General features: G+C 42.7%; 2 protein-coding genes across 4 annotated transcripts in view; one reads left to right on the top strand and one right to left on the bottom strand.

Moving 5' to 3' along the window:
- RLIG1 (RNA 5'-phosphate and 3'-OH ligase 1) overlaps positions 1–25,810 on the top strand; it is a 30,481-nt gene extending 4,671 nt beyond the window's left edge. For all 3 annotated transcript variants that reach the window (XM_077832570.1, XM_077832561.1, XM_077832577.1), the window contains exons 2-7: positions 262–379; positions 1,133–1,228; positions 16,889–17,005; positions 18,112–18,309; positions 22,372–22,541; positions 24,032–25,810. In XM_077832570.1, coding sequence (XP_077688696.1) covers positions 262–379; positions 1,133–1,228; positions 16,889–17,005; positions 18,112–18,309; positions 22,372–22,541; positions 24,032–24,220 — 888 coding nt within the window. In that variant the 3' untranslated portion in view covers positions 24,221–25,810. The remainder of the gene's footprint in view (positions 1–261; positions 380–1,132; positions 1,229–16,888; positions 17,006–18,111; positions 18,310–22,371; positions 22,542–24,031) is intronic.
- Positions 24,968–26,370, bottom strand: part of CEP290 (centrosomal protein 290) — a 106,480-nt gene continuing 105,077 nt past the window's right edge. The window contains exon 53 of the mRNA XM_077832587.1: positions 24,968–25,774. Coding sequence (XP_077688713.1) covers positions 25,586–25,774 — 189 coding nt within the window. The 3' untranslated portion in view covers positions 24,968–25,585. The remainder of the gene's footprint in view (positions 25,775–26,370) is intronic.

The raw sequence follows: 26,370 nt of genomic DNA, 5'->3' as shown, positions 1-26,370 counted from the left end.
CCTAAAGATAAACCCCGAATGGAAAGGAGGGAAACAGCCTCATTAAATTATTCTTTATAAGACAACAGGTGTGAAAGTTTTATTCCTTTGCCTTGATGCATTTTCAGATTTGTAATATATTGTGAAATAGTTGCATTCTTAGGCAATATTAGAAACTAGGAATAAAAAAAATGATTCTGGGTTTGTGGATGTCAATTATAATATATTAGAGTCCATATAGGAAGTTATGGAGTGAGGTTTAAATAATTGTTGTCTTTTCAGTCATTTAAAGTTTTGGCAACTGAAACCATAAATCAAAAGGCGTTAGATGCAGATATATACAATGCAATTCCAACTGAGAAGGTGGATGGAACCTGCTGTTACGTAACAACCTATAAAGGTAATACGGAAGATTTGTATGCAGCCGTCTCATGTTGATTTGTACCCATAAGTTGTACATAATTTTCATTTTATTGCATTCCTGTATCTGGGAAATTCAGATTCATTAAAAAAATAATGGCTTTACTATAAAATATGCATTAACTGATAATGTAAGTTTACTGTAATTTTATAGAAGATACACCTATCTGTAAAATTGTTCTGGATTTTCGTATAGTTTGTGAAACTAAAGTCCAGGTGAAAATGATCCAGTTTAAATTAACCTGGTAGCCAAAGAAAACTATTCTACCTGGCTAGTCAGGTTGGCATTTTGTCATTAGAATTTTTTTTTTCTCAGAAAGTCCGATAAACAGTATTTTATTTGCAGAGGTGTGAGGGAAAAGTGTGGTTCAATGAATACCTGATGAACCCTTGAAAATTCCTCCTGTTCTCGCTTTCTACTGAAAGTATATTTTGAATATGCATATATCTGTTTTGTGGTTTTTAAATATATATTTCAAGCAGTTTGTGCATCATATTAAGCAAGGTACTGTTCATAGTGCTCTTAGGTTTTCTGACAAGTGAGCAAATTAACCTCAATTTAAATATGTCCTCTTTTTATATGACTTTTTTTTTTTTTTTTTTTTTGAAGGCAGGAGGAAATAGAATATTTACTGCTGGATATTTTACTTCTCATGTTAAACGATGGGAGAAATCCTGTCCTGCATGCTATTATCTAAACAAGCTGTTGTTTTCCTAATTCTGAAACCTGTAGGGCAGCCGTATCTTTGGGCCAGGTTGGATAGAAAACCCAACAAACTGTCTGAGAAAAGGTTTAAAAGATTCCTGTATTCAATGGAAGACTCAAAAGGTCAGTGAGGGTTTTTTTCTCTTTTTTTTCTTTTCTCTTGGTAATTGAAGCATTTCTTTAAAAGAGAAAGACCTTTGGTTAAACAAAACTAGTATTATGTTGAAATATTAGTGATCCGGCTCAAAACTTCTATATTTCATTTCAAATGCTATTATGACTTTACTTATCTCCGTGTACCATCGTTATAATTTTGGCTAATTGGTCACTTGTTCCTCACTCTTGGCTAGTATTAAATACTAAAACTTTTTCCGAGTGTATGTCTCCTTCATTGCTCCATGGTATTTCTTTTGCTAGAATGGAAATTCATGGCTAGAACAGAAAATTTCTTATCAAAAATTTCCTTTCTGCTAGCTGCATCTCCCACAATTCTGGATGTCTAGAATCATAGAAGATTAGGATTGGAAGAGACCTCAGGAGGTCATCTTGTCCAGCTCCCTGCTTCAAGCAGGACCAGCACCAACTAAATCAAGCCCATCCACCTTTGTCAAGCCAGGCCTTAAAAACCTCTAAGGATGGAGATTTCACCACCTCCTAGGTAACCCATTCCAGTGCTTCCCCACCCTCCTAGTGAAATAGTGTTTCCTAATATCCAACCTAGACCTCCCCCACTGCAACTTGAGACCATTGCTCCTTGTTCTGTCATCTGCCAGCACTGAGAACAGAACAGCCAATCTCCATCCTCTTTGGAACCCCCCTGCAGGTAGTTGAAGGCTGCTTTCAAATCCCCCCTCACTCTTCTGCAGACTAAATGAACCCAGTTCCCTCAGCCTCTCCTCGTAAGTCATGTGCCCCAGTCCCCTAATAATTTTTGTTGCTCTCCGATAGACTCTCTCCAATTTGTGCACATCCTTTCTGTATGGGGAGCCCAAAGCTGGACGCAATACTCCAGATGTGGCGTCACCAGTGCTGAATAGAGGGGAATAATCACTTCCCTTGATCTGCTAGCAATGCTCCTACTAATGCAGCCCAATATGCTAGTGGTCTTCTTGACAACAAGGGCACACTGCTGATTCATATCCAGCTTCTCATCCACTGTAATCCCCAGGTCTTTTTCTGCAGAACTGCTGCTTAGCCAGTCGGTCGCTAGCCTGCAGCGGTGCGTGGGATTCTTCCGTCCTAAGTGCAGGACTCTGCACTTGTCCTTGTTGACCCTCATCACATTTCTTTTGGCCCAATCCTCCAATTTGTCTAGGTCGCTCTGGACCCTATCCCTATCATCCAGCATATCTACCTCTCTCCCTAGCTTAGTGTCATCTGTGAACTTGCTGAGGGTACAATCCATCTCATCATCCAGATCACTAATAAAATGTTGAACAAAACTGGTCCCAGGATCGACCCCTGGAGCACTCTGCTTGATACTGGCTGCCAACTAGACACAGAGCCGTTGATCTCTACCCGTTGAGCCCGACAAGATGGCCATCTTTCTGTCCACCTTATAGCCCATCCATCCATCCAATCCATACTTTTTTAATTTGCTGGCAAGAATACTGTGGGAGACTGTATCAAAAGCTTTGCTAAAGTCAAGATATATCATGTCCACTGCTTTCCCCATAACCACAGAGCCAGTTACCTCATCATAGAAGGCAATCAGGTTGGTCAGGCATGACTTGCCCTTGGTGAATCCATGTTGACTGTTCCTGATTACCTTCCTCTCCTCCAAGTGCTTCAAAATGGTTTCTTTGAGGACCTGCTCCGTGATTTTTCCAGGGACTGAGGTGAGGCTGACCGGTCTGTAGTTCCCTAGATTCTCTTTCTTCCCTTTTTTTGAAGATGGGACTGCTGTCCTCCCTGGGTTCTCCTCCTTCCCTTATTGAAAGATGGGGCTGCTGTCCTCTCTTTGCAGCTCTCAGAGGCAGATCAGAGTTTTAGTTTTGTCGTCTGGCCACAGCCCTTCTGCTCCGGCTTGCTGCCAGATGAGTTATTCCCAAGATGAAAAATTTGCATAACATCATTATTAAAAAAACATTCAGGGAATAATGGAATAGCTATGTACATTAGACCAAGGAATATGGTCATATGGTAAAGATTCCACTTAATATCTGACCTTTGACTCATGAACTGTCCAGGGTGACTAGAATTTTGGGGGATGCTGCTAACAAAAAAGAAATTATCAGTCAGAAGTTTTCCATTCTGCAGCCTAGCATCTCTCACAGTGCTGGACATCTGGAAAGTAGAAAGCAGTGAACATATGAAGGGAGGTTATGAAACAAAAGTTTGGTAGGAAAGAAGTACCCCACTTTTTGTGAGTCTGTTTTTATTTCTGGGCCACCGGTTGCATCTTCTTCCTGCCAAAGGAGGCCTCTACAACATGGACCTTCTATTTTCTGCAATGCTAAATGAAGGGGTTGGCTGTAGACCAAGTGGCTGCTTTGCAGATTTCAGCAGTGGATGCAGTTGCTTGTTCCACCCAGGAAGTTGCTAATGATCTCATGAAGTGCGCCTTGATCTCTTCTGGGACAGGAGCCTCTGATGATTTGTAGGCTTCCACAGTACATAGTCTAATCCATCTAGTGTTGGAGGACTTGGAGAGCTCTGAGTACTTGACATTTTGGGTAGAAAGACATGAATAGGGAGCCTGATGTTTTTGTGGATTCTGTATGTTTGAGAGAGATTTTCAATGCTCTTTTGACATGTAAGATGTCGTGCCTTTTTTAGTTGGCTGCTGTTGTTTTGGACAGAGTGAAGGATGCCCATCCTCTTGTGTAGGCCTGAGACCTCATCAGTATCACTCTCCTCCACCCCTCCTCCACCAATATTAAACCAGCTTTAGGTGAAACTCAGGGAGTTCACCACTAAAATTGAAAAAAAGAATGTTCTGCTGCTGATAAAGCACCCACACCTCAGGAATGTTCCTAACAAGTGTTGTAGCCACCACCCTGGTAAAGTAGAGACACCCAGGCGCTGGAAAATTAGGGAGGATACAGAAAGAGATTCAACAAATGATAAGATAAGCTCTAACCAGCATTTTTATGCTGACCATCTTCATAAACGGAGAAGGTCACAATTAAGTTACAATTTGTGCATGAAAGATAAAATGTAAAAAAAAACTTGGGCAGAAAGGAGGACACATAGGTGCCAGTATGTAATTGGTAAAATTTTTTGTTATTTAGGGATGTGGTATAATGTGATAGGTTTAGTGCATTTGAAGGAGGTAGCTAGCTGTACCTATATAATATAAATGAAAAACGGTGCTCTTTGGGAACCATTTCTGGACTGCAGTTCAGCATCAAGCTGCTGGAACTCTGACCTCTCTGCACAACAGTGACATGCATAGGCATCACCAGAAACCCCCAGATGAGTGGATCCTGACTGGCGATCGGGTGAACTTTGTCTATATTGGGAGTGATGAGCATAAGAAGTTTGCTTGGTATATGTATTCTGTGTGTGTTGCTAATAAATAGATCAGGGGTCAGCAACCTATGGCACGTGAGCTGATTTTCAGTGGCATTCTGCTGCCGGCCTGGGGTTCCATCTGCTGGCCCGCTGCTGGCCTGGGGTTCCATCCGCTGGTCCAGGATACCAGCCACCGGTCCGGGACACCGGCCGCCGTCCTGGATGAATGGAACCTTTCTCTCCCCAAAGAAGATAATCTATTTGCAGACATTGGAAAACTCAGTAAGGAAAAGCAAGGGCAATGATCATACTAAACTTATAAGATCTGCATTTTAATTTAATTTTAAAATGAAGGTTCTTAAACATTTTAAAAACCTTATTTACATATAACAATAGTTTAGTTATATAATATAGACTTAGAGAGAGAGACCTTCTAAAAACGTTAAAAATGTATTACTGGCACACGAAACCTTAAATTACAGTGAATAAATGAAGACTTGGCACACCACTTCTGAAAGGTTGCCAACCCCTGAAATAGTTGTTTAGAGCACAGCTGTGTAAGGCTCTTTCACTGGGAAAAGATCTTGCAGATCCGTAGAGCCTTGATCCCCATGGGAAAGGGCAGGTACTTAAATTGGCCAGGTTTCTCCCTGAGCCCCGTGGGAAAGGGTAGGTGCCTTACACCCTGATCCTTTGGTAGGGAAAGTTGGGGTGCCTAAATTGACAGGGTCACATCTTGAGCCCTTGGAAGGATATAGGCGGGGTGCCCTATATTGTGCGAGTAACACTTGGGAAGTGTGGGAGGAACAGCTTACCTTCAAAGAAAGGATTCTGGTGTCCTGAGTATCGCCTTGTCCTCATGGAACATGCAGTAAGGCTCCTGTATAGATAAGGGTGCCAGCACAGGCACTCCCCTGGCAGATGTAACTGCTATTAAGAAATAAGTCTTATGGATAAATAAAAGGCTAACGCTGAAATCAGAGGCTTGTCAGGGCGCACAGAAATAGCAGAAAGTCTCATTTTGGGAAGAGTGGCCTGGCTAATCAGACTGCTTGAAGGACTCTGGCCACCCGTGGATTGACTGCAGAGAGTGTGAGGATCCTGTGAATAACATGCAGAGAAAGAGCAGAGAAAGTCTAGAATGATTGGAATTCCTGGATTTCTGAGATTTGCATTGTGTTCCTGGCATGAATTGTTGAATCCTGACCAGACAGAGGAGTACGCTTTAGTATTGAGACTCTGCTAGATGAAAGCAGTCAATGAGTGTGGAGGACAGACAGAAGTACTAGAATGTCTCATTCTCAATAACCAGGCTGTTAGCTGAAGCTGCTTGAGTACTTCAGTCTAGAGGTCCTGTGCTATTTGGGTCTTCAAGTGAGCTCCCCGGGCTTCTAGGCTGGAGTCAGTAGTAAGGACTAAAGGATCTGTAAGGCAGATGAGCATATCATTGGGGTTATTGCCATGGGCTGACCACCGCTGTAAGGAGTTGAATACATATGTTGGAATTTGTACTTGATATTTTATGTGTTCTGGGGAGTGGTCCCACACATTTAGTACAAAGGCTGAAGACTTCTGATGCATGATTGCACCTATGGAGTGTTCCTCATACACCGCACAAGGAGTCCTAGCAATTCAAGGCATAGAGATATGTCTGCAGCACTGGAGTAAGAAAATAAATTCCTGGGTGGAACCAGAGCGCTTTTCTTGGTGTTTATGATGAAGCCATGCACCTGGAAGAGATCTGAAGAGGGTCTGAAACATAGCCCTTGTGTGCTGCTGACTGCCGTGGAACTCTGATCAGGATGTTGTCCAGGAAAGGGTACAGGTGAGTTCACTGTGACCTCACTGGCTGTGGCTATTATCATCAACATCATCTTTGTAAAAACCCTGGGGCTTGATGACCAGCTGAATAGGAGAGTTTGGTACTGATAATCTTTCCTGCCATAGGCAACCCTCAGACGTCTGCAGTGACACTGTCTGATGGGGATATGAAAATACGTATCTGCTAGATCTACTGAAGTAAAGAAGTCCCCCAGGACAGCGATGACATTGGTGGGCAGGGTCTCCTTCTGAAACTTCATTTTCTTCATCCACTTTTGATGTCAAGAACAGCTTAAATACCCCCTGTGCACTTCTGTACAGTGAAGAAGACAGTAAAATCTGGAGAAACTTTATTCTGAGGGAACACACACTCACGCCCATGTCCAGAAGATAAGATATTTCATTCTGGATCAGACTTTCTGGTCATTAGAGCTGGGTTGAATGGATGAAGAATGGATGGAGTGGAGCCCACAGCTTGTGGGAGTATCCCTAGCTTATTATTTCCCTCATCTACTTATCTGTGGTTGATGAAAACCATTTGTCAAGGTTCCTCCCCCACTCTGAACTCTAGGGTACAGATGTGGGGACCTGCATGAAAAACCTCCTAAGCTTATCTTTACCAGCTTAGGTCAAAACTTCCCCAAGGTACAAAATATTCCACCCGTTGTCCTTGGACTGGCCGCTACCACCACCAAACTAATACTGGTTACTGGGGAAGAGCTGTTTGGACGCGTCTTTCCCCCCAAAATACTTCCCAAAACCCTGCACCCCACTTCCTGGACAAGGTTTGGTAAAAAGCCTCACCAATTTGCCTAGGTGACTACAGACCCAGACCCTTGAATCTTAAGAACAATGGACAATCCTCCCAACACTTGCACCCCCCCTTTCCTGGGAAATGTTGGATAAAAAGCCTCACCAATTTGCATAGGTGACCACAGACCCAAACCCTTGGATCTGAGAACAATGAAAAAGCATTCAGTTTTTTACAAGAAGACTTTTAATAAAAAATAGAAGTAAATAGAAATAAAGAAATCCCCCCTGTAAAACCAGGATGGTAGATATCTTACAGGGTAATTAGATTCAAAAACATAGAGAACCCCTCTAGGCAAAACCTTAAGTTACAAAAAAGATACACAGACAGAAATAGTTATTCTATTCAGCACAATTCTTTTCTCAGCCATTTAAAGAAATCATAATCTAACACATACCGAGCTAGATTACTTACTAAAAGTTCTAAGACTCCATTCCTGGTCTATCCCTGGCAAAGGCCCAGCATACAGACAGACACAGACCCTTTGTTTCTCTCCCTCCTCCCAGCTTTTGAAAGTATCTTGTCTCCTCATTGGTCATTTTGGTCAGGTGCCAGCGAGGTTACCTTTAGCTTCTTAACCCTTTACAGGTGAGAGGAGCTTTCCCCTGGCCAGGAGGGATTTCAAAGGGGTTTACCCTTCCCTTTATATTTATGACACACCCCCCAAATCTCAGCTAGGGTGAAACACTGGCTGGGATTTCTTCCTGGAGCTCTAGGAAAAACAGAGTTAATAAGACACATGCATCTCTAAATATATTACCAAGTACATAAAGACTAACAATATTTTCCACATCTCAAGGACGATTTTAACCAGTTGATTCTGGGAAACTTTCACGGGAGAGTGCATCAGCCACTTTGTTAGAAGCTCCTGAGATGTGTTGGATGTCAAAATCAAAATCTTGGAGAGCTAAACTCCACCGAAGAAGTTTTTTGTTAGTTTCCTTGACGGTGTGAAGCCACTTCAGTGCAGCATGGTCGGTTTGCAGGTGGAAATGCCGTCCCCAAACATATGGGCGTAGCTTTTCCAGAGCATAGACAATGACGTAACGTTCTTTTTCAGTGACTGACCAGTTGCTTTCCCTCTCAGACAGTTTTTTGCTGAGAAACACTACAGGGTGGAATTCTTGATCAGGTCCTTTCTGCATTAAAACTGCTCCCACACCACGCTCGGACGCATCTGTGGTTACTAGGAACGGTTTGTCAAAGTCTGGGGCCCTTAGTACAGGGTCAGACATGAGTGTTGCTTTAAGCTTGTTAAAGGCCTTCTGACACTTTTCGGTCCACTGAACAGCATTTGGCTGTTTCTTTTTGGTTAGGTCTGTCAGTGGGGCAGCGATTTGGCTGTAGTGCGGTACAAATCGTCTGTAATAACCGGCCAAGCCTAAGAAGGATTGAACCTGTTTCTTTGACTTTGGGACAGGCCACTTTTGGATAGCATCCACTTTGGCCTGTAGGGGGCTGATAGTTCCTTGACCCACCTGGTGTCCAAGGTAAGTTACTCTGTTTAGGCCTATTTGACACTTCTTAGCCTTAACAGTTAGTCCTGCCTCCCTTATGCGCTCAAGGACTTTTTGTAGATGTTCCAGGTGGTCTGCCCAGGAATCCGAAAATATGGCCACGTCGTCAAGGTAGGCGACTGCATATTCTCCTAATCCTGCTAGGAGACCATCTACAAGTCTTTGGAAAGTGGCGGGTGCATTTCGCAGCCCGAAAGGGAGTACGTTAAATTCATACAGCCCGAGATGTGTGATGAAGGCTGACCTTTCCTTGGCAGATTCATCTAGCGGTACCTGCCAGTACCCCTTGGTTAAGTCCAAGGTAGAGATGAACTGGGCCCGTCCCAGTTTCTCCAATAGTTCATCTGTGCGGGGCATTGGATAGTTGTCTGGGCGAGTTACAGCATTTAGCTTACGGTAGTCCACGCAAAAACGTATTTCCCCATCTGGTTTGGGAACTAGAACCACTGGAGATGCCCATGCACTTTCAGAGGGGCGGATTACACCCATCTGTAACATATCCTGGATCTCCCGTTCTATAGCAGTTTTAGCTTGAGGAGACACCCGGTAAGGTTGGACCCTAATTGGGTGAGCATTACCTGTGTCAATGGAGTGGTATGCCCGTTCAGTCAGTCCTGGGGTGGCTGAGAACGTTGGCGCGTAGCTAGTGCACAGCTCCTGGATCTGCTGTCGCTGCATACGCCCAAGGGTCATGGAGAGGTTCACCTCTTCCACACCACCAGCACATTTCCCTTCATAGTAGACACCTTTAGACCACTCAGCGTCGTCTCCTCCCTGGGCTGTAAACTGACAAACCTTTAATTCTCTGGAATAAAAGGGCTTTAGAGAATTAATATGGTACACCTTAGGCTTTCGGCTGGAGGTGGGGAATGCTATGAGATAATTAACAGCTCCCAGGCGCTCCTGGACCATGAATGGCCCTTCCCACGATGCTTCCATTTTATGGGCCTGGAGCGCCTTTAAGACCATGACCTGGTCTCCTACTTTGAAGGAACGCTCTCTGGCATGTTTATCATACCAGGCTTTTTGCTCTTTTTGAGCATCCTTTAAGTTTTCTCTAGCAAGGGCTAAAGAGATTCGAAGGGTGTTTTGTAGGTTGGTTACAAAGTCCAGAATGTTAGTTCCTGGAGAAGGTGTAAATCCCTCCCATTGCTGCTTCACCAACTGCAATGGCCCCTTAACCTCACGGCCATATACAAGTTCAAATGGGGAAAACCCTAAACTGGGATGTGGTACAGCTCTGTAGGCAAAGAGCAACTGCTGCAACACTAGGTCCCAATCATTGGAGTGCTCATTTACGAATTTACGTATCATGGCCCCCAAAGTTCCATTAAACTTCTCCACCATGCCATTTGTTTGATGGTGGTAAGGAGTGGCAACCAAGTGATTTACCCCATGAGCTTCCCAAAGGTTTTTCATAGTTCCTGCCAGGAAATTAGTCCCTGCATCTGTGAGGATGTCGGAGGGCCAACCTACCCTGGCAAAAATGTCTGCTAGTGCCTGGCACACACTTTTAGCCCTGGTGTTGCTTAGAGCTACTGCTTCCGGCCATCGGGTGGCAAAATCCATGAAAGTCAGTATGTACTGCTTTCCTCTGGGTGTCTTTTTTGGAAAAGGGCCCAGAATATCCACAGCTACCCGCTGAAATGGATCTTCAATGATGGGGAGTGGCTGGAGAGGGGCTTTGACCTGGTCTTGGGGTTTTCCCACTCTTTGGCACACCTCACAAGACTGGACATAGGTAGAAACATCCTTGCCCCTTCCCTCCCAGTGGAATGACCCCCCCAAACGGTCTTTGGTCCTGTTCACCCCAGCATGGCCACTAGGGTGATCGTGGGCTAAGCTCAAGAGCTTGGCCCGGTATTTAGTTGGAACTACCAACTGTCTCTGAGGATGCCAGTCTTCCTGGTGTCCACCAGAAAGTGTTTCCTTGTATAAAAGTCCTCTTTCTACAACAAACCTGGATCGATTAGAAGAGCTGAGAGGCGGTGGGTTGCTCCGTGCCGCCGTCCAAGCTCTCTGGAGGCTTTCATCTGCTTCCTGTTCGGTCTGGAACTGTTCCCTTGATGCTGGAGACATCAGTCCCTCATTGGATTGTGGACCTAGGCTTGGTCCCTCTGGAAGCGATATAGGGGATGGAGCTGTTTCTGTTGACTGTGAACTGCTCTCCGCTGAGACTCTATGTTGGGATTCAGTCTCTGGCTGAGCCTCTTGTGTAGGGTTATCGGCTGCTGCCAGTTCAGGGTCAGTGGGGCCCTCTGGTGTTGAGGTTGCAAGTACTGGATTCAGTGCTGACACTGGGTCTGGTGTTGGTTGTTCGGCTGGTTCCGGTTCTGGGACTGGTTCCGTCTGGGTCTCTGGGACTGGATCCACTACTGCTGTTGCAGACATTGGCCTGGGGTCCGGGTCCATCACCTCTGACTGGGTCCTGATAGAAGTTTCTGGAACAGAGCTAGGCCTCACGGCTTGTTTAGCCTGGCTGTGGGTGACCGTTCCCACCCTCTTGGCCTGCTTCACATGATTGGCCAAGTCTTCCCCCAACAGCATGGGGATGGGATAATCATCATAGACTGCAAAAGTCCACATTCCTGACCAGCCCTTGTACTGGACAGGCAACTTGGCTGTAGGCAAATTGAAAGAGTTGGACTTGAAGGGTTGAATCGTCACTTGGATCTCTGGGTTGATTAAATTGGGGTCCACTAAGGAAGCATGGATAGCTGACACTTGTGCTCCAGTGTCCCTCCACGCGGTGACCTTCTTCCTGCCCACACTCACAGTTTTCCTCCGCTCCAAGGGTATCTGGGAGGTATCTGGGCCTGTGGACCTCTGGTGTGATTCTGGTGCAATGAACTGTAATCTGTTGGGGTTCTTGGGGCAGTTGGCCTTTACATGCCCCAGCTCGTTACATTTAAAACATCGTCCAGCTGACGGGTCACTGGGGCGAGGAGGGTTGCTGGAGAATGGGGTGGTGGGACAATAAGGGGTCTGGAGGGTTCTTTGGGAGGTAGGTGGGGCTTTGGGTGGCCCCCGGTAATAGGGTGTGGTCTGGGGTGGTCCCTTCTGGTCTCCGCTCCAACTGCGACCAGTTTTCTTCTTCTCTGCCACCTCCACCCATCTGGCTCCAATCTCTCCTGCCTCGATTACAGTTTTGGGTTTCCCATCTAGGATGTATCTTTCTATTTCCTCAGGAACACCCTCTAAGAATTGTTCCATTTGCATTAGGAAGGGCAAATTTACTGAAGATTCAACACTTGCTCCTGATATCCAGGCATCCCAATGTTTCACAATGTGGTAGGCATGTCGGGTAAATGACATGTCTGGTTTCCACCTTAGGGCTCTGAACCTCCGACGAGACTGCTCGGGTGTTATCCCCATTCTGACTCTCGCCTTGGATTTAAACAGTTCATACTTGTTCATGTGTTCTTTAGGCATTTCAGCTGCCACCTCAGCTAAGGGTCCACTGAGCTGCGGCCTCAGCTGTACCATGTATTGGTCAGTAGAGATGTTGTACCCAAGGGAGGCCCTTTCGAAGTTTTCTAGGAAGGCCTCAGTATCATCGCCTGCCTTGTAGGTGGGGAACTTTCTGGGATGGGAAGTGGTACCTGGAGAAGGATTGCTAGGGTTTGTTGGTATATTCTGCTGGGCCTTTATCCTCTCCACCTCCTCCACATGCTTCCTCTCTTTTTCCTTCTCCTCCTCCACATGCTTCCTTGCCTCCATTTGCCTCTTGTGGGCAGCCTCCTGTACCTCCTTCTCCAGCCGCATGAGTTCTATCTGTCTTTCATGTTCCCTTTGTTTTTCCTCAGCCTGAAATTTGGCTAATTCCAGCTGTAGTCGAGCTGAGGATTTGGTCATTCTAACCTCTCTGTTTTTAACTAACTTTACACCCGAGGTTTAGAAATAAACAAACAAAACTTGGCTGTAAAATTTTGCTGTGCTGGAATAGAATACCTATTCTCTGATAGTGATTGTCAGCCTACAGGAAAAGACAATTCCCTTGTCTCTGCTCTGGGCCCAAATTAAAGCAAAAAACCTCCAACGACTTGGAAACCTGCTTACCCAGCCCAAAGAAAAAGCAAATGGGTAGAACACACACACACCCTATTTACTTTTAGGAAGAAAGAAAAAAAAAACTCTGGGTTGGAAGACTGTGAATTTCCCTGCAGGAGTTAAGTACCCTCCTCCAGGCAAAGAAAACCTGCAATTCACAAAGATAATCCCCTTTTGTGTCTGCTTGGCCACAGTTTCAGCTTTCAGTTTCAGCTGCTTTCTGGACTTCCTTTCCAAAGGAAAAAAAAATTTCCTTTTTAAAATCTGTATTTCTAGTTCAAAAAATCTCAACTGGATCTCAAAATGATTTCAGGTTAATCCCACCACTATGCCACCATGTCAAGGTTCCTCCCCCACTCTGAACTCTAGGGTACAGATGTGGGGACCTGCATGAAAAACCCTCCTAAGCTTATCTTTACCAGCTTAGGTCAAAACTTCCCCAAGGTACAAAATATTCCACCCGTTGTCCTTGGACTGGCCGCTACCACCACCAAACTAATACTGGTTACTGGGGAAGAGCTGTTTGGACGCGTCTTTCCCCCCAAAATACTTCCCAAAACCCTGCACCCCACTTCCTGGACAAGGTTTGGTAAAAAGCCTCACCAATTTGCCTAGGTGACTACAGACCCAGACCCTTGGATCTTAAGAACAATGAACAATCCTCCCAACACTTGCACCCCCCCTTTCCTGGGAAATGTTGGATAAAAAGCCTCACCAATTTGCATAGGTGACCACAGACCCAAACCCTTGGATCTGAGAACAATGAAAAAGCATTCAGTTTTTTACAAGAAGACCTTTAATAAAAAATAGAAGTAAATAGAAATAAAGAAATCCCCCCTGTAAAACCAGGATGGTAGATATCTTACAGGGTAATTAGATTCAAAAACATAGAGAACCCCTCTAGGCAAAACCTTAAGTTACAAAAAAGATACACAGACAGAAATAGTTATTCTATTCAGCACAATTCTTTTCTCAGCCATTTAAAGAAATCATAATCTAACACATACCTAGCTAGATTACTTACTAAAAGTTCTAAGACTCCATTCCTGGTCTATCCCTGGCAAAGGCCCAGCATACAGACAGACACAGACCCTTTGTTTCTTTCCCTCCTCCCAGCTTTTGAAAGTATCTTGTCTCCTCATTGGTCATTTTGGTCAGGTGCCAGCGAGGTTACCTTTAGCTTCTTAACCCTTTACAGGTGAGAGGAGCTTTCCCCTGGCCAGGAGGGATTTCAAAGGGGTTTACCCTTCCCTTTATATTTGACACCATTTCTTTACAAAATGAGAAATTCTCTCCCCTGGCTTCAGCTCTGGGTAAAGACATATGAGATCTTTGTCATAAAGTGGATTTCAGGGAGGCTGAGGTCACTCTGAACTGTTTCTCTCCCCCCTTCCCCCCGTAGGAGCAGGATTTTATATTTGCACTATAAGAATTAATGTATGTCTTGATTTCATCCTGCTAGCCCTCCCCATTTGAATAGCAGAAAAGAATGATCTATAATGAAGGAAGGGCAGATTGACGACCCTGAGGGGAAGGCTGACACCCCTAAAGACAATTGATTAAATCAAAACCACGACAGGATGACCCTCTCAAAGGTGTTTTGAAATGTTAACACCAATCAAGGAGTAACCGGTCAGAAACTGACACAGCAAAATCCATAGACTTCAACAGAGAAAAAAAGACTATAAGAACAGGGTGCTTGGCCATGAGACTTTGGGTTCATCTTGCCACACTCCAGGAGCATCGGATCGTGACCGACAGAACCCTGCTCCCCTCTGCGACCAATCTGGCTGGATCACTAGATTGATCCAGACTCTGGACTGGTAACTGTAAACATCAACTGGTAAGACTGTGTGCATGGTGTGTGTGTGTGTGTGTGTGTGTGAGATTGAAAAGCATATAAACAATAAACGCAAATACAACAGTTAGCATATGCTTTTCAGTCTCACACACCATGCACACAGTCTTACCAGTTGATGTTTATCGTTACTAAGACTAAATCTTGTGGTCAAAAACAGTTTACATTGTGCTCAGGCCTTCAACATTCCTTTAATCTAATTAACATAGACACAATACAAAATCCTGTCTCTTATTAACTAAACTTTATAACAGGTCCTACTTGTAATGCATATGGGAAAACAGAATCTCATAGTCCCAGAGGGTCATTCCTTTCTGCTATTCAAATGGGGAGGGCTAGCAGGATGAAATCAAGACATACATTAATTCTCATAGTAAAAATATAAAATCCTGCTCCTACACACCCCAGTCCCCAATTCCTCTGTTTCCTTTGGGGAATTTGTTGACTCTCTGTGAGGAAGAGGAGAGAAAGTTGCACTTCTTTCTGAATGCCAGTCTCTTCTTTTCTGTGAGCACTTAGTGGGGAAGGGAGAGAATATTTGGATTTAGCCACATTGTTGGCAACCACTGTATCCAGCTTTTCTCAAAAAAGGAGGGAGACTGTAAACTTGGCTTCAGCGTAAGACATGCTTACGGTTGGAGCCATAGGTGGCACCTGGCTACTAAGCTGGAAGTCACAGCTTGGGCTTGAGGACCTCATTGCATCCACTGAAGCATCAGTTACAAACACTGTTTCTAGGAAGAGTTCTTTTAAGTGGAGTAAAAGTCAAGGTTATCTCTGTCCTTAAAGGCCTTGAGATCTTACAACCAGGAAAAAGATGCTCTTGCAAAGCAGATGGCCACCAGGGGCACTTGAAGAGTGGTGGAGGAAGCTTCAAAGTCCATTTTAAGGGTGGCCTTCATTTTTCTATCCGTGGGTTCCTTAGGCTTGAACTCCCCTTCTGAGGAAATAATCATATCCTTGGTGAGGGACGCTACACTGGCATCAACTTCTGGTGTATCAGTAATAGAGCCCTTGGGTTCTTGAATGTTGTAGAGTCTGAGGTCGATGTTGTGAATATGCTTTCCTTTATCAGGCTTGTTCTGTTCATCCCTAATCACTTCCTCGAAGGGAGGAGCGAAAGGGTATTGCAGCCATATATGAGGATTTTGCGGGGAGAAATTTACTCTGAAGCTTACTCACAGGAGCATGCTTAGGTTTCAGAGTCAGAAAGCTCATCTTCCTCAGTGGGGGAGGAAGAGGAATCAGAGGACTCATAACTTCTGGATTTTTTTTTTATTGCTTTTTCTTTCCCTTTTTTGCTTTTTTAGATTTTTTTTAAAGCCTTTTGAATGTGCTTTGGGAGTGCAGAAACTCTGCTGTGGCTTTGGTGAGGTCTTTTGTGGCTTCCTTCCTTAAGACCTGAAGACCCTCTCGAAAGATCTGTCTCACAATCCTTCCCACTCAGTCCCATTGTTCCTCGGAGAAGGAACTCATTGTCAGCGGATATGTGTACACTGCAGTTAGACATCCGTGGCTGGCCCCTGGGACTTAACCCATGAGTCGAGTGGTCAGGGTCCACCTTGCTTTTGGACCCTCTCGCTGTTCTGCACTGAGGTTCCTTGCCTGTTTTTTCCTCTCTGGAGTCATGGTTGCCTTGGTCAGTAGGGACCCCACCTCCCTATCCAGCTTGTAGCACCAGGACCTAACAGAGTTAGAGATGGAAGGCTGAGTGCAAGCGGGGCACAAGTCGCTGCCTGTTTCTCAGGAGGCTGCCTCAGATATAGAGCACTAATTGGAGGAACAAGCAGGGAGACAATGCAGTGGTGGTTCAGGGAGAGTTTTACTCCCAAAGGGTTAACTGACTCAGGGAGGGGGAGGAATTCTGAGCAAAGAAGTTAAAATAGAGGTAGAAAGGGCAGGAGCAAAAGAACCTGCTACTGTCTGCTGCTGCAGTGGCAGAGAATCTGGCAGCAAGCAGGAACAGAGGTGTTCTGGCCAGACTGTTCAGCGCTAAAAGGCTGCTCTCCCTCCGTGAGCTGCAGAGAGGAGAGCAGCCCCAGAAGTCCAGGATTGTGGGAATGGAATGGAAATTCTTTGCCTAAATATCTTAGTAGACCAAATTAGTTAAAAAAACAAAAATTGAACAAAAAACAACAACAAAAGATTAGACCTCATGCTGGTACTCTTCCTATGTCAGATTATTTGAATGTTTACTTTGAAAGAAGGTCAGATAATAGAATTAGCTAAAATTTTGTCACAAAATAAATATTTAACATTTTTATTTTTAGAATTTATTTGGAATATTGAAGAAGACTTCAGACCTGTCCCAGAATGCTGGATTCCAGCAAAGGAAATCCAGCAATCGAGTGGAAACCCTTTGCCCGATGAAAACGGACACATTCCAGGTATATACCATACAGTCTGCCTTAAAGAAAAGGGGATTTTTCTCTGCTTCATTAGGCCCAGAGTTAAATACCCACAGAACAGGACTCAGTGGCACCAGACCCTGCCAGAACAACAGATGCAAAACCTGAAGACGCATCTCCACTGCTACAATGATCAACACCACCCACACCACACCTTTCAAGATTCGTTGATCCTACACATGCCTATCCCAAGATATGGTGTACCTCATCCAGAGCACTAACTGCTTGAATAACGATTGTGTGGGTGAAACCAATCCCTTCATGCTCTAATGATCTCACACCTGCGGATTAACCCTTTTCACGAAGTGATCACTCTATATCTGATCTTATCCATCCCTCATCCTCAAAGGAAACCTGCACAACACTTTCAAAAGACAAGCCTGGGAGCTTAAATTCATTACTCTGCTAGACACTAAAAATGTGGACTGAACAGAGATGCTGGATTTATGGCTTATTAGAACACTAACCCCCTCTCTTTGTCCTGTGACCGCAGAGGTGTTAACGGGCCACTCTGCCTTGAATGATCCCTTACAATTTGTGCAAACTGCTTATGCTAAACAATCTGTTCCACCTTGAATTTTGCTGTGACACTGGGAGTACCTTTCCCAGACCTGAAAAAAGCTCTGAGTGGCTCAAAAGCTTGTCTCTCTCACCAACAGAAGTTGGTCCAATAAAAGATATTACCTCACCGACCTTGCCTCTCCAATATCCTGGGACTGATATGGCTAAAACTACACTGCATAGCACCATACTCAAAAGTTCCTTTCTAACATGTCATTTACTCACTGTTCAGTCGTGCTTTGTTCTGCTGTCATAGAAACATTTTTTTCCTGTGGCATTTGGCCACGCTGGTTTGCAAAGCTTTGAGCCAAAAGACACAGTTGTTCCTGTTAAATTCCTTTGACACATTTCTTTGAGGTACAATGTAACTTTGTCCTTGGGATAAGTTTATTTTCCTTGTAAAAATATAATTAGGTATGTAGCTCTTCATATTAGTAGAATGCTATAGTTTATAGCTACTTTCTAATGCATGTACAGCTTTTAATGTGCCTTGACAAGAAGTAAAATGGAATGTTTTCTCATAGGTTGGGTGCCAGTGGAGAAAAATAGCAAACAATATCGCTGGCACTCATCTGTTGTTAATTATGAGGCAGAAATAGCCCTTATATTGAAGTGCCATGCTGATGATCCTGGACGTTTGGAAATCAGTTCCGTGCCATTATCAGACCTTTTGGAACAAACCCTGGAGCTTATTGGAACTAATATTAATGCAAATCCATATGGTAAGCATAGCATGTGTTGTTGTTTAACACTCATTAATACCTTAAATATTTTAATGTGTTTTGAGTGTGAAAGGTATGTCATTTTTTACTTGCAAAATAAGAGATTGGAATTACTTCACTAAGCTCCATGAATTAAAAGCAACTTGTACGTTGCCAAAATGGCTTATTAACATATTATAACCCAGTGGTTCTCAAACTTTTGTACTGGTGACCCCTTTTACACAGCAAGCTTCTGAGTGCGACCCCCCCGCCTTTATAAATTAGAAACACTTTTAAAAAATATTTAATCCTATTATAAATGCTGGAGGTGAAGCAGTGTTTGGGGTGGAGGCTGACAGCTCATGACCCCTCTATGTAATAACCTCGTGATTCCCTGAGGGGTCCCCGGTATAACTCTCTTTAAAAAAGAAAATGAGGGGATAGCTACAGTAGTGCCCAAAGGGTGGAGTTTAGAGATATTTTTAGATACTTCAGTGATTGGCAGTTTCCACATAATGCATACAGTCTTTTTAACTACCTCATTCTCCCCTCCCAACCTGCTGCATGTAATTCCAAAGGGTTGCCACTAAGGGTATGTCTTCACTACCCACCGGATCGGAGGCTGCGATCGATCCAGTGGGGATCGATTTATCGTGTCTAGTCTAGATGCGATAAATCGACCCCTGAGTGCTCTCTTGTACTCTAGCACTGCGAGAGGCGCAGGCAGAGTCAACAGGGGAGTGCCAGCAGTCGACTCACTGCGGTGAAGACACCACAGTCAGTTGATTTAAGTATGTCGACTTCAGCTATGTTGTTCATGTAGCTGAAGTTGCGTAACTTAGATTGATCCCCCCGCCTAGTGTAGATCAGGGCTAAGATACTTTTCTTCTCCTCCATGCAAGACTACAGCTATGTCTTCACTGCAGTCAATAGCTGCATTTTTACAGGTTAGCTAAGTTGAGACAGTACTGTAGTTTGTTACCTCTGCGTAGCTAAGTCTCTGTGCCTTCCACCTGGGTTGACCTTAATTAGTTATATTCAGGTAAAAACTACCCGAGCTATGTGTTCACTATGATTTTACATCAAGATAGCTATCATAATGCAAAAACACATTTTTTTTTTTCTTTTAGTGAAGACATAACCTTGAACTTGCAGGGACAATGTTTGCTCCACTTTCCAAAGCCAGTCAGTGATGTGCTGCTAACTTTTAATAAGAGGCATCCACAAAAAAAATTTCCCTTTGGGTTGAGGCAAACTGCTGCTGCAGTGAAGTTGGATGAATGACTGGGGCATATGCATTTGTTTTCCATTTAAACGGACCTCTTTTCTCAGAACCAAAGAGTGGTGCAACACCACTTGCGAAACAAATATTAAATTGCACTTCATTGGAAATACTTTGCTTTAAAAAATACACTGCGCATATACATAGAACAAATAGATCGCCTCCGATTTATAATTATGTGCTGAAGGGCTTTGGGGGGAGAAGCTGGTGCTCTTCTTTGAAGACTTTTTTTTTTTAAACACCTGCTATTTGGTGCAATTTTTTATGTTCCAAAAGCAAAACTTTTTTCTTCAGTAGCATTTTTATGAGCTCCTAATATTACTTATGTATGCCAAGGAGGACTTCATATTATAAAATATGTTGGAAATATTTTTGATCTCAGCTACAACAGGGTTATGACATTCTTTTAATAAAATCAATATTTTAAAACATCACTGTGTGATAGTTTACTGACAGGCAAAAAGACAAGGCCCATGCACAGTGGAACTTACTTCCTTTTGATCCTTCAAATCATTCTTGAATCTTTTATAACGCAGTTTAAAAATGAGCAGGTTAAATAGGCTTTGGAGTGTTACATGTGCTTACTTGTAACAGTTTATTCCCAGAATAACAGCTTTTGTCTTCGCATGGCAGGAAGAGTATGCTATAGTTCTACTACACCATCCCTATTATCATTTCAGTAACGACACATGAAGTTTGTTGTTTTCCTGGGGGAATTCAGCACCAAAGAATTAAACATTCTGCGCACAATATTTTGAAGTTCTGCAAAATTCTGCATATTTTATTTGTCAAAATAACAATATAATCCCGCTAGTCTCAATTATTTTGGTAATTTATTTCAAAATAGCTGCCAGTAATTATGTCTGTAACCATACAGACGACAAAAAAGATTCAGCAAATGTTTTTTTGACAGATTCCTGGCTAAGCATATTAATACAGAACTTTGAATAATAATTCATTTAAACTACAATACAGAAACACATTTCCCATACTCCTCAGAAGCAGTGGAAAGACTTGTGGGACTTAGGGGTAATGGAGCAGCTGAGGGAGAGAGGAGGAGTCTTTCCTGGGTGTCTGGCTGGTGAGTCTTGCCCACATGCTCAGGGTTTAACTGATCGCCATATTTGGGGTTGGGAAGGAATTCTCCTCCAGGGCAGATTGGCAGAGGCCCTGGGGGGTTTTCGCCTTCCTCTGCAGCGTGGGGCACAGGTCACTTGCTGGAGGATTCTCTGCACCTTGAAGTCTTTAAACCACCATTTGAGGACTTCAGCAGCTCAGACATAGGTTAGGGGGTTGTTAGAAGAGTGGGTGGGTGAGATTCTGTGGCCTGCATTGTGCAGGAGGTCAGAATAGACTATCATAATAGTCCCTTCTGACCTTAAAGTCTATGATTCAAGTGAACCTGGAGAGTCATTGGGTGTGGGTGGGAGAAATATGGAACAGGGTTGTTTTTCTGAGGGGAGGAATGTTGGGGAGCCTCCCCCATGCAGACCCCGGCTGACCCTAATCTCTCCCATTCAGTCAGGCAAATATGCCCATCCCAGTGTTCCCTGCACCTCCCCATTCAGCCAGGCATATCTGCACATGTCCCCATGTGGCCCTGTAGCCCCCCCTGCTCCTATTGAGCCCCTGGCTCAATGCTATCACCCTCCTAGTTCCTGTGACATCCCCCCCAGCAGCCCTGTGTGCCCCACTCTGTCCATCCCCCACCATATTCTGTGGCCCTGCAGGCAGGATGCTGTGAGAAAGGCAGCCTCTGACCCCTCCCTGCTCCAGCTTGTGAGCTAGCTGCCCTCTCTTCTGGTACCATAGCATTCCCTGGTGGATGAAAGGTGTAATTGAAACATTCTGCAGGAGATGTGCATATTCTGTCAGGGCGGGTAGGAGGGGGGAATCTGTGGGGGACATGAATTCTGCATGTGTGCAGTGGTGCAGAATTCTTCCAGGAGTATTGTGTCAAGTAGTCTTAACTTGTGGCTCTTTGGAGCATATTGAAGCAGAAATCTCGTAGCTTGCAAGAGACACTTTGTATGTTTTAATTAAATTTAGTATTCATTTGGTAACTGTAGATCTTAAATATATAAAGCTTATTGTTTGCCTATCTCACCACAGTAGTATATTAATGGTAAATCACAGTTTAAGAACTAGATGCGAAATTGAGAGAGTTTTTTTCTGTGGTAAGCATGTCAAGGTGGTGTTCCTTTGGATTCTAATAAGGTAGTAGTGCTGTCATGGGACCTATTTGGAGTCATGGCAAAAATCAAAGATATCTATCTACACACGAGTTTTCTTAAAAAAACAAAAAACCTTTGTTTTTTAGATGCAGCTTGCCATGCAAACTGGAGAGGTGATTATTTAATTTCCTAGAAGCTGTACTTTTTAAACTGAGATATGGCCTATATATACTTCTATACTTCTGTTGGCTTACATTTGTAATGTCATAATATTGCATGGGGCAAGAAGTTACAGTGGAATCAGAAGATTGTGAAGACTTGTTATGTCTCCCTAATATGAAAATAAAAATTAATATCCCACTTCACCCAGGACAGGAAATCTACTTCTGTTGCTGAAAAGCAGGGATGAAATCCTGTCTCTGTAGAAGTCAATGGAAAAATTTCCATTTATTTCAGCTGCGTCTGGATTTCACCCAACGTGTTTTATAGGCCAGCCCTGTGTATCTGACAGAAATCTTCTGTGACAGCATTCTTAATGTGGCTGTAATAAGTAATAAAAATAAGGGAAATTTTGACTTGAGTGACTACATGATTTAACAGGTTAATTTTTTTTTTTTTTATATAAAGGATTAGGAAGTAAGAAGCACCCTCTCCATCTTCTTGTACCACATGGAGCATTTGAAATAAAGAATCCACCTATGCTGAAGCACAGTGATATATTATCTTGGTTTGAAAGCTGCACAGAGGGTAAAATTGAAGGAATTGTATGGCACTGTAATGATGGACATTTAATCAAGGTAACCATTTAGAATGTCATGAGTGAATCTGCACTCCTCAAAACATAAAACAAAAAAACCCCACACTTGTGCAGAAGAAACACTTCAAGGACAAAACTACTAGTGTAAAAGGCACAATGGATTAAAACACAATATGCACTGCTGCTTCTAATTGGGTGAGAATCAGTTTAGCTACTTTGTGAGATCATGTTTCAAATTAGCACTTGACAGCTTTGATCAGCTCCTCACAAGCCCAGTTTGTGATAATTTTCAACATAAACTGTGAGTTAGGCACTAGTCACCTATCTTTGTTCCCAGTACAGCTTCTTACCCAGTTTCTTTCCAGGGGCAGGAGGGCTCCAGCACTCCACATACCACTTCTCGTTGTAGCCAGAACACATAGCTCTCTTGCCCAGCAGCTGTACCTTTTTGTAACTGCTGTGTGATGTAGTTTGTCAAACTGTATTGGACTCCTTACAATACTTACGGTATTTATTAACTGTTACAAGGCAGATTAACCTCCAAACTGCTCTAGTCATTTATGCTGAGGAAGGTAAATCCACCTGCCATTATCCTATACATTGCTTTCCATTGTACTTTCAGTAAAGGTTCCACCCCCCTTCAATGTCTCTAAGGTGGATGCCAATAAGAGCACACAAATGTCTTAGCATAATAGCAAATATTCAGTAATAGTGTATAAAACTCCTGCTTCCACCCTAAATAAATTATGCCAGTAGTTTGAACAGTTAATTGAAAACAGACAAAATAAAGGATGACCACGGTATTATCTTGTCCTGTGGCGGTAGCACCTAACAATTAAGGCTTGCTTTTTTTTAAAAAAAAAATCTCTCTCAAAAAACAACCCCAACAACCCTAAATTAATTTGCTTTTCATTTGTGTGTGGCCCATAATGGATTTTTTTCTGTGGGTCAGTGGCTTGAAGCCATGCACACCTGTATTGGAATGGACATATGCAAGTACTCGAAGAACAGTTCCTTATAAAACAAGGGATCACTTTATAATAATCAAAATGAGCTGGCATTGTTTCTGTAAGAATGGTCTTCAAACTCTGGTTTGTGGAGGACTACGTAGCGATGTAGTCTGCTTCTTTTCACATTCACCTGCTAAATCACATTAAAATGACTGCTAAAAAAATACAACACTGTCCTAGTTTTCATCACAGCAGTTGCAATTGTAGCTACCTATTTTTTTTTTTGAGATCCCCCTCCCCCTACTTTTCTTCACTTGGTCTGAATTCCTGCTGCTATCTAAAACACGTTGTTTAACTTCAGCTGTAGGAAAGTTAGTAGTTTTGAAGTGGTATATGGCAAACTTCCAGAAGCAATTTGACATAAGTTTCACACACCGTGTACAATAACTATGAGCTTTGTAAGTGATGTGACATCAGTGACCAAAGCAGCTAGCTGTTGAGATACCAGTGATGGATATTTGTCATAAGTGGTCAAATGTATGAGGATGTTTACACTGATCTCCTGTTTCTCTCTTCTTAGCTCCATCGACATCATCTTGGTATGTGCTGGCCAATTCCAGAGACGTATCTGAATTCTCAACCAGTTGTCATTGCTGTTAATGGGACCAAATATGACTGTGACTTTGAACCAAAATGTTTGTTTAACCATTTTTCAAAGCTGGATGGGCAAAGGTTCAGTAGACTCAAAGATATAAAGTTTGATGTTTAAAGAGAAAAAAGAATCTTGTCACATATGTACGATTGTACCTCCTTCTGCTTTGCCTACAATACAAGTGGATATTTTTGCAAATAATTGTGGCATAGGTAGCTCTGTAGCTACAATGCACATGATTGGGATAAATATTATCAATAATATGAAGCAAAAGAGCAGTAAAGGCAAATCCAAAATGGATCTCCCTCTCTTAGATTTCAGCACATTTGCTGTTTTGGTTTTGAAAGACCCTGAAATGTTGAAGCTGTTAGGGCTAAGAGGAGGACAGTGTTTTTAATGGTAGCTGCTTCCAGGGGCTTGTATAGCGAAGCAGATAGTGATGGTTTTAAAAACAAACAGAAAAGTCAACTAACTTTTAGAGTTTCTGAATTTTTACAGCCTGCAGTTTTATTCTGAAGTCAGACTGCAACTCAAACATTCTCAGGTTTAGGCTCCAGACTTAGGGCCCAATGCTTTCTATGATATCAGTGAAGTAACACATATTTAAATCAGTAACTGAGACCCATAATCAGGCCCTACGTTTTAAAAAAATGTTTAAAATTGTGACAATTTTTTTTATTTAGACATTCCACACTATTTGTATTCCCCCCCGCCATGCTGCAGTAGTGTACTAGGGCTTGAAAACCAAGTAGTGAAATTGTTTACATTATCCAGTCTCTTGGGACACACTGTTTTTTTGTTAATAAATTAGCATAAATAGTAAAATGTAAACTCGTTTTAATTATTTTGAAAAAATAGTCCATAACCGTTTAGAAAATAACTTTATCAAGAGCAGCATGTAATGTTTCAAATACTTAACTTAGAAAAATAGACAATGCAAATTGTGTATTCTCACAATTTGGTTCTATTTACATCTGTGCTCTGCATGTACCAAACATCCACCAACACTAGATCTATACAAATATTGACAGTTTTCAAATAAATTAAATTAGCTTTACATCTAAGTACAAAAAAAGTTCATTGCCTTGCTGAAGTATTACAATTCTTTCTGTTATGCAGCAGGTCTGGCTTTGAAGTCAAGGGCTTCCTCACCCCAGGATTGCTCAAATCCTTTGATCTCCCCTGCTGTCATTTCTGAACTAAAGCATAAAATATGCAAAACAAGTGGGGAAGTGGTAAGACAAGTTTTCACATTGATTGCTAGATCTATTGGATCTGAAGCACTAATGACAAGATTTTAGTAACTTTTTTGAAAAGTCTGCTGCTTCTCTCTCTCTGGTGTCAAACTATTGTAACTTTAATGAAGCTGGTCCTAATTCACAATGGTGAGAAATTAGAATCAGGCTTGCATATAAGTGGTATTACATATAACAGCCTACTGACTCAATTTAGGTGTTAGTTCTTAAAATACTTAACATGGATTTAATCAATAGACACATTGGCTGGAATATCCACTTTAACACCAAACTGTTCAGAAAGCTTCTTTAATTTCTCCTCCAAGATAATATTTTTTTTCACTTCTTCATTGTAGTTGTATTTCAGATCCTCAATTTCTTCAAAAAAGGAAGGGTCAAAGTTATCCAGTTCTCTTTTCAGTTGTTTGATTTCTTCCTAATAAAAGAATTGAATATTACCAACTTACTACAATTCAAGATTCTACATTCTGTTTTTGTGCCAAGGTGTATATAAAAGGACTAAATGACAACATTAATTGTGTGCCTTTTCCTTCATGGGAAATTTTAAAAACTCGCTTTGATTTGTGCACTCTGAATGTAAAGGTACAGGTTATCATTTATATACCTTAGTACCTAATTGCACCTGCAAGTCAGGTGCTTTGGTAGATGAAAAAGGAAGCGAGGTTAAAAAGTTTAGTACCTAACATATGTCAAAACAAATGTTTACAGTGAGACTGGAGTGCTTTGTTAAATTAATCACACAGTCAGTACAGCATAATTACATACTGTCATAAGAGGAAAGAGATTCTGGGGAAACACAGTGCTGTGATTCTAAACAACATATTCTTCTGACCCTAGCTTTAGGGCCTGAGTCTCAAGGTCCCAGTACATTCTGTTCTGGATTTCTCCTTAATAGTTTAAAGAGAGCAGAACTTCCCTTCCTCCCTTTTTTATTTCATTCTCTTGATGGCCCCATCAAAGTTGTGAACTAAACATGCAGATGTAAGAAGATTCTGATTGCAGTTTGAGTCA

The sequence above is a fragment of the Eretmochelys imbricata genome, chromosome 1 (assembly GCF_965152235.1).
Source record: "Eretmochelys imbricata isolate rEreImb1 chromosome 1, rEreImb1.hap1, whole genome shotgun sequence".
Classification (NCBI taxonomy): Eukaryota; Metazoa; Chordata; order Testudines; family Cheloniidae; genus Eretmochelys; species Eretmochelys imbricata.
Note: the sequence above shows the minus strand (reverse complement) of the source record. Positions and strands in the feature narration are given on the sequence as shown.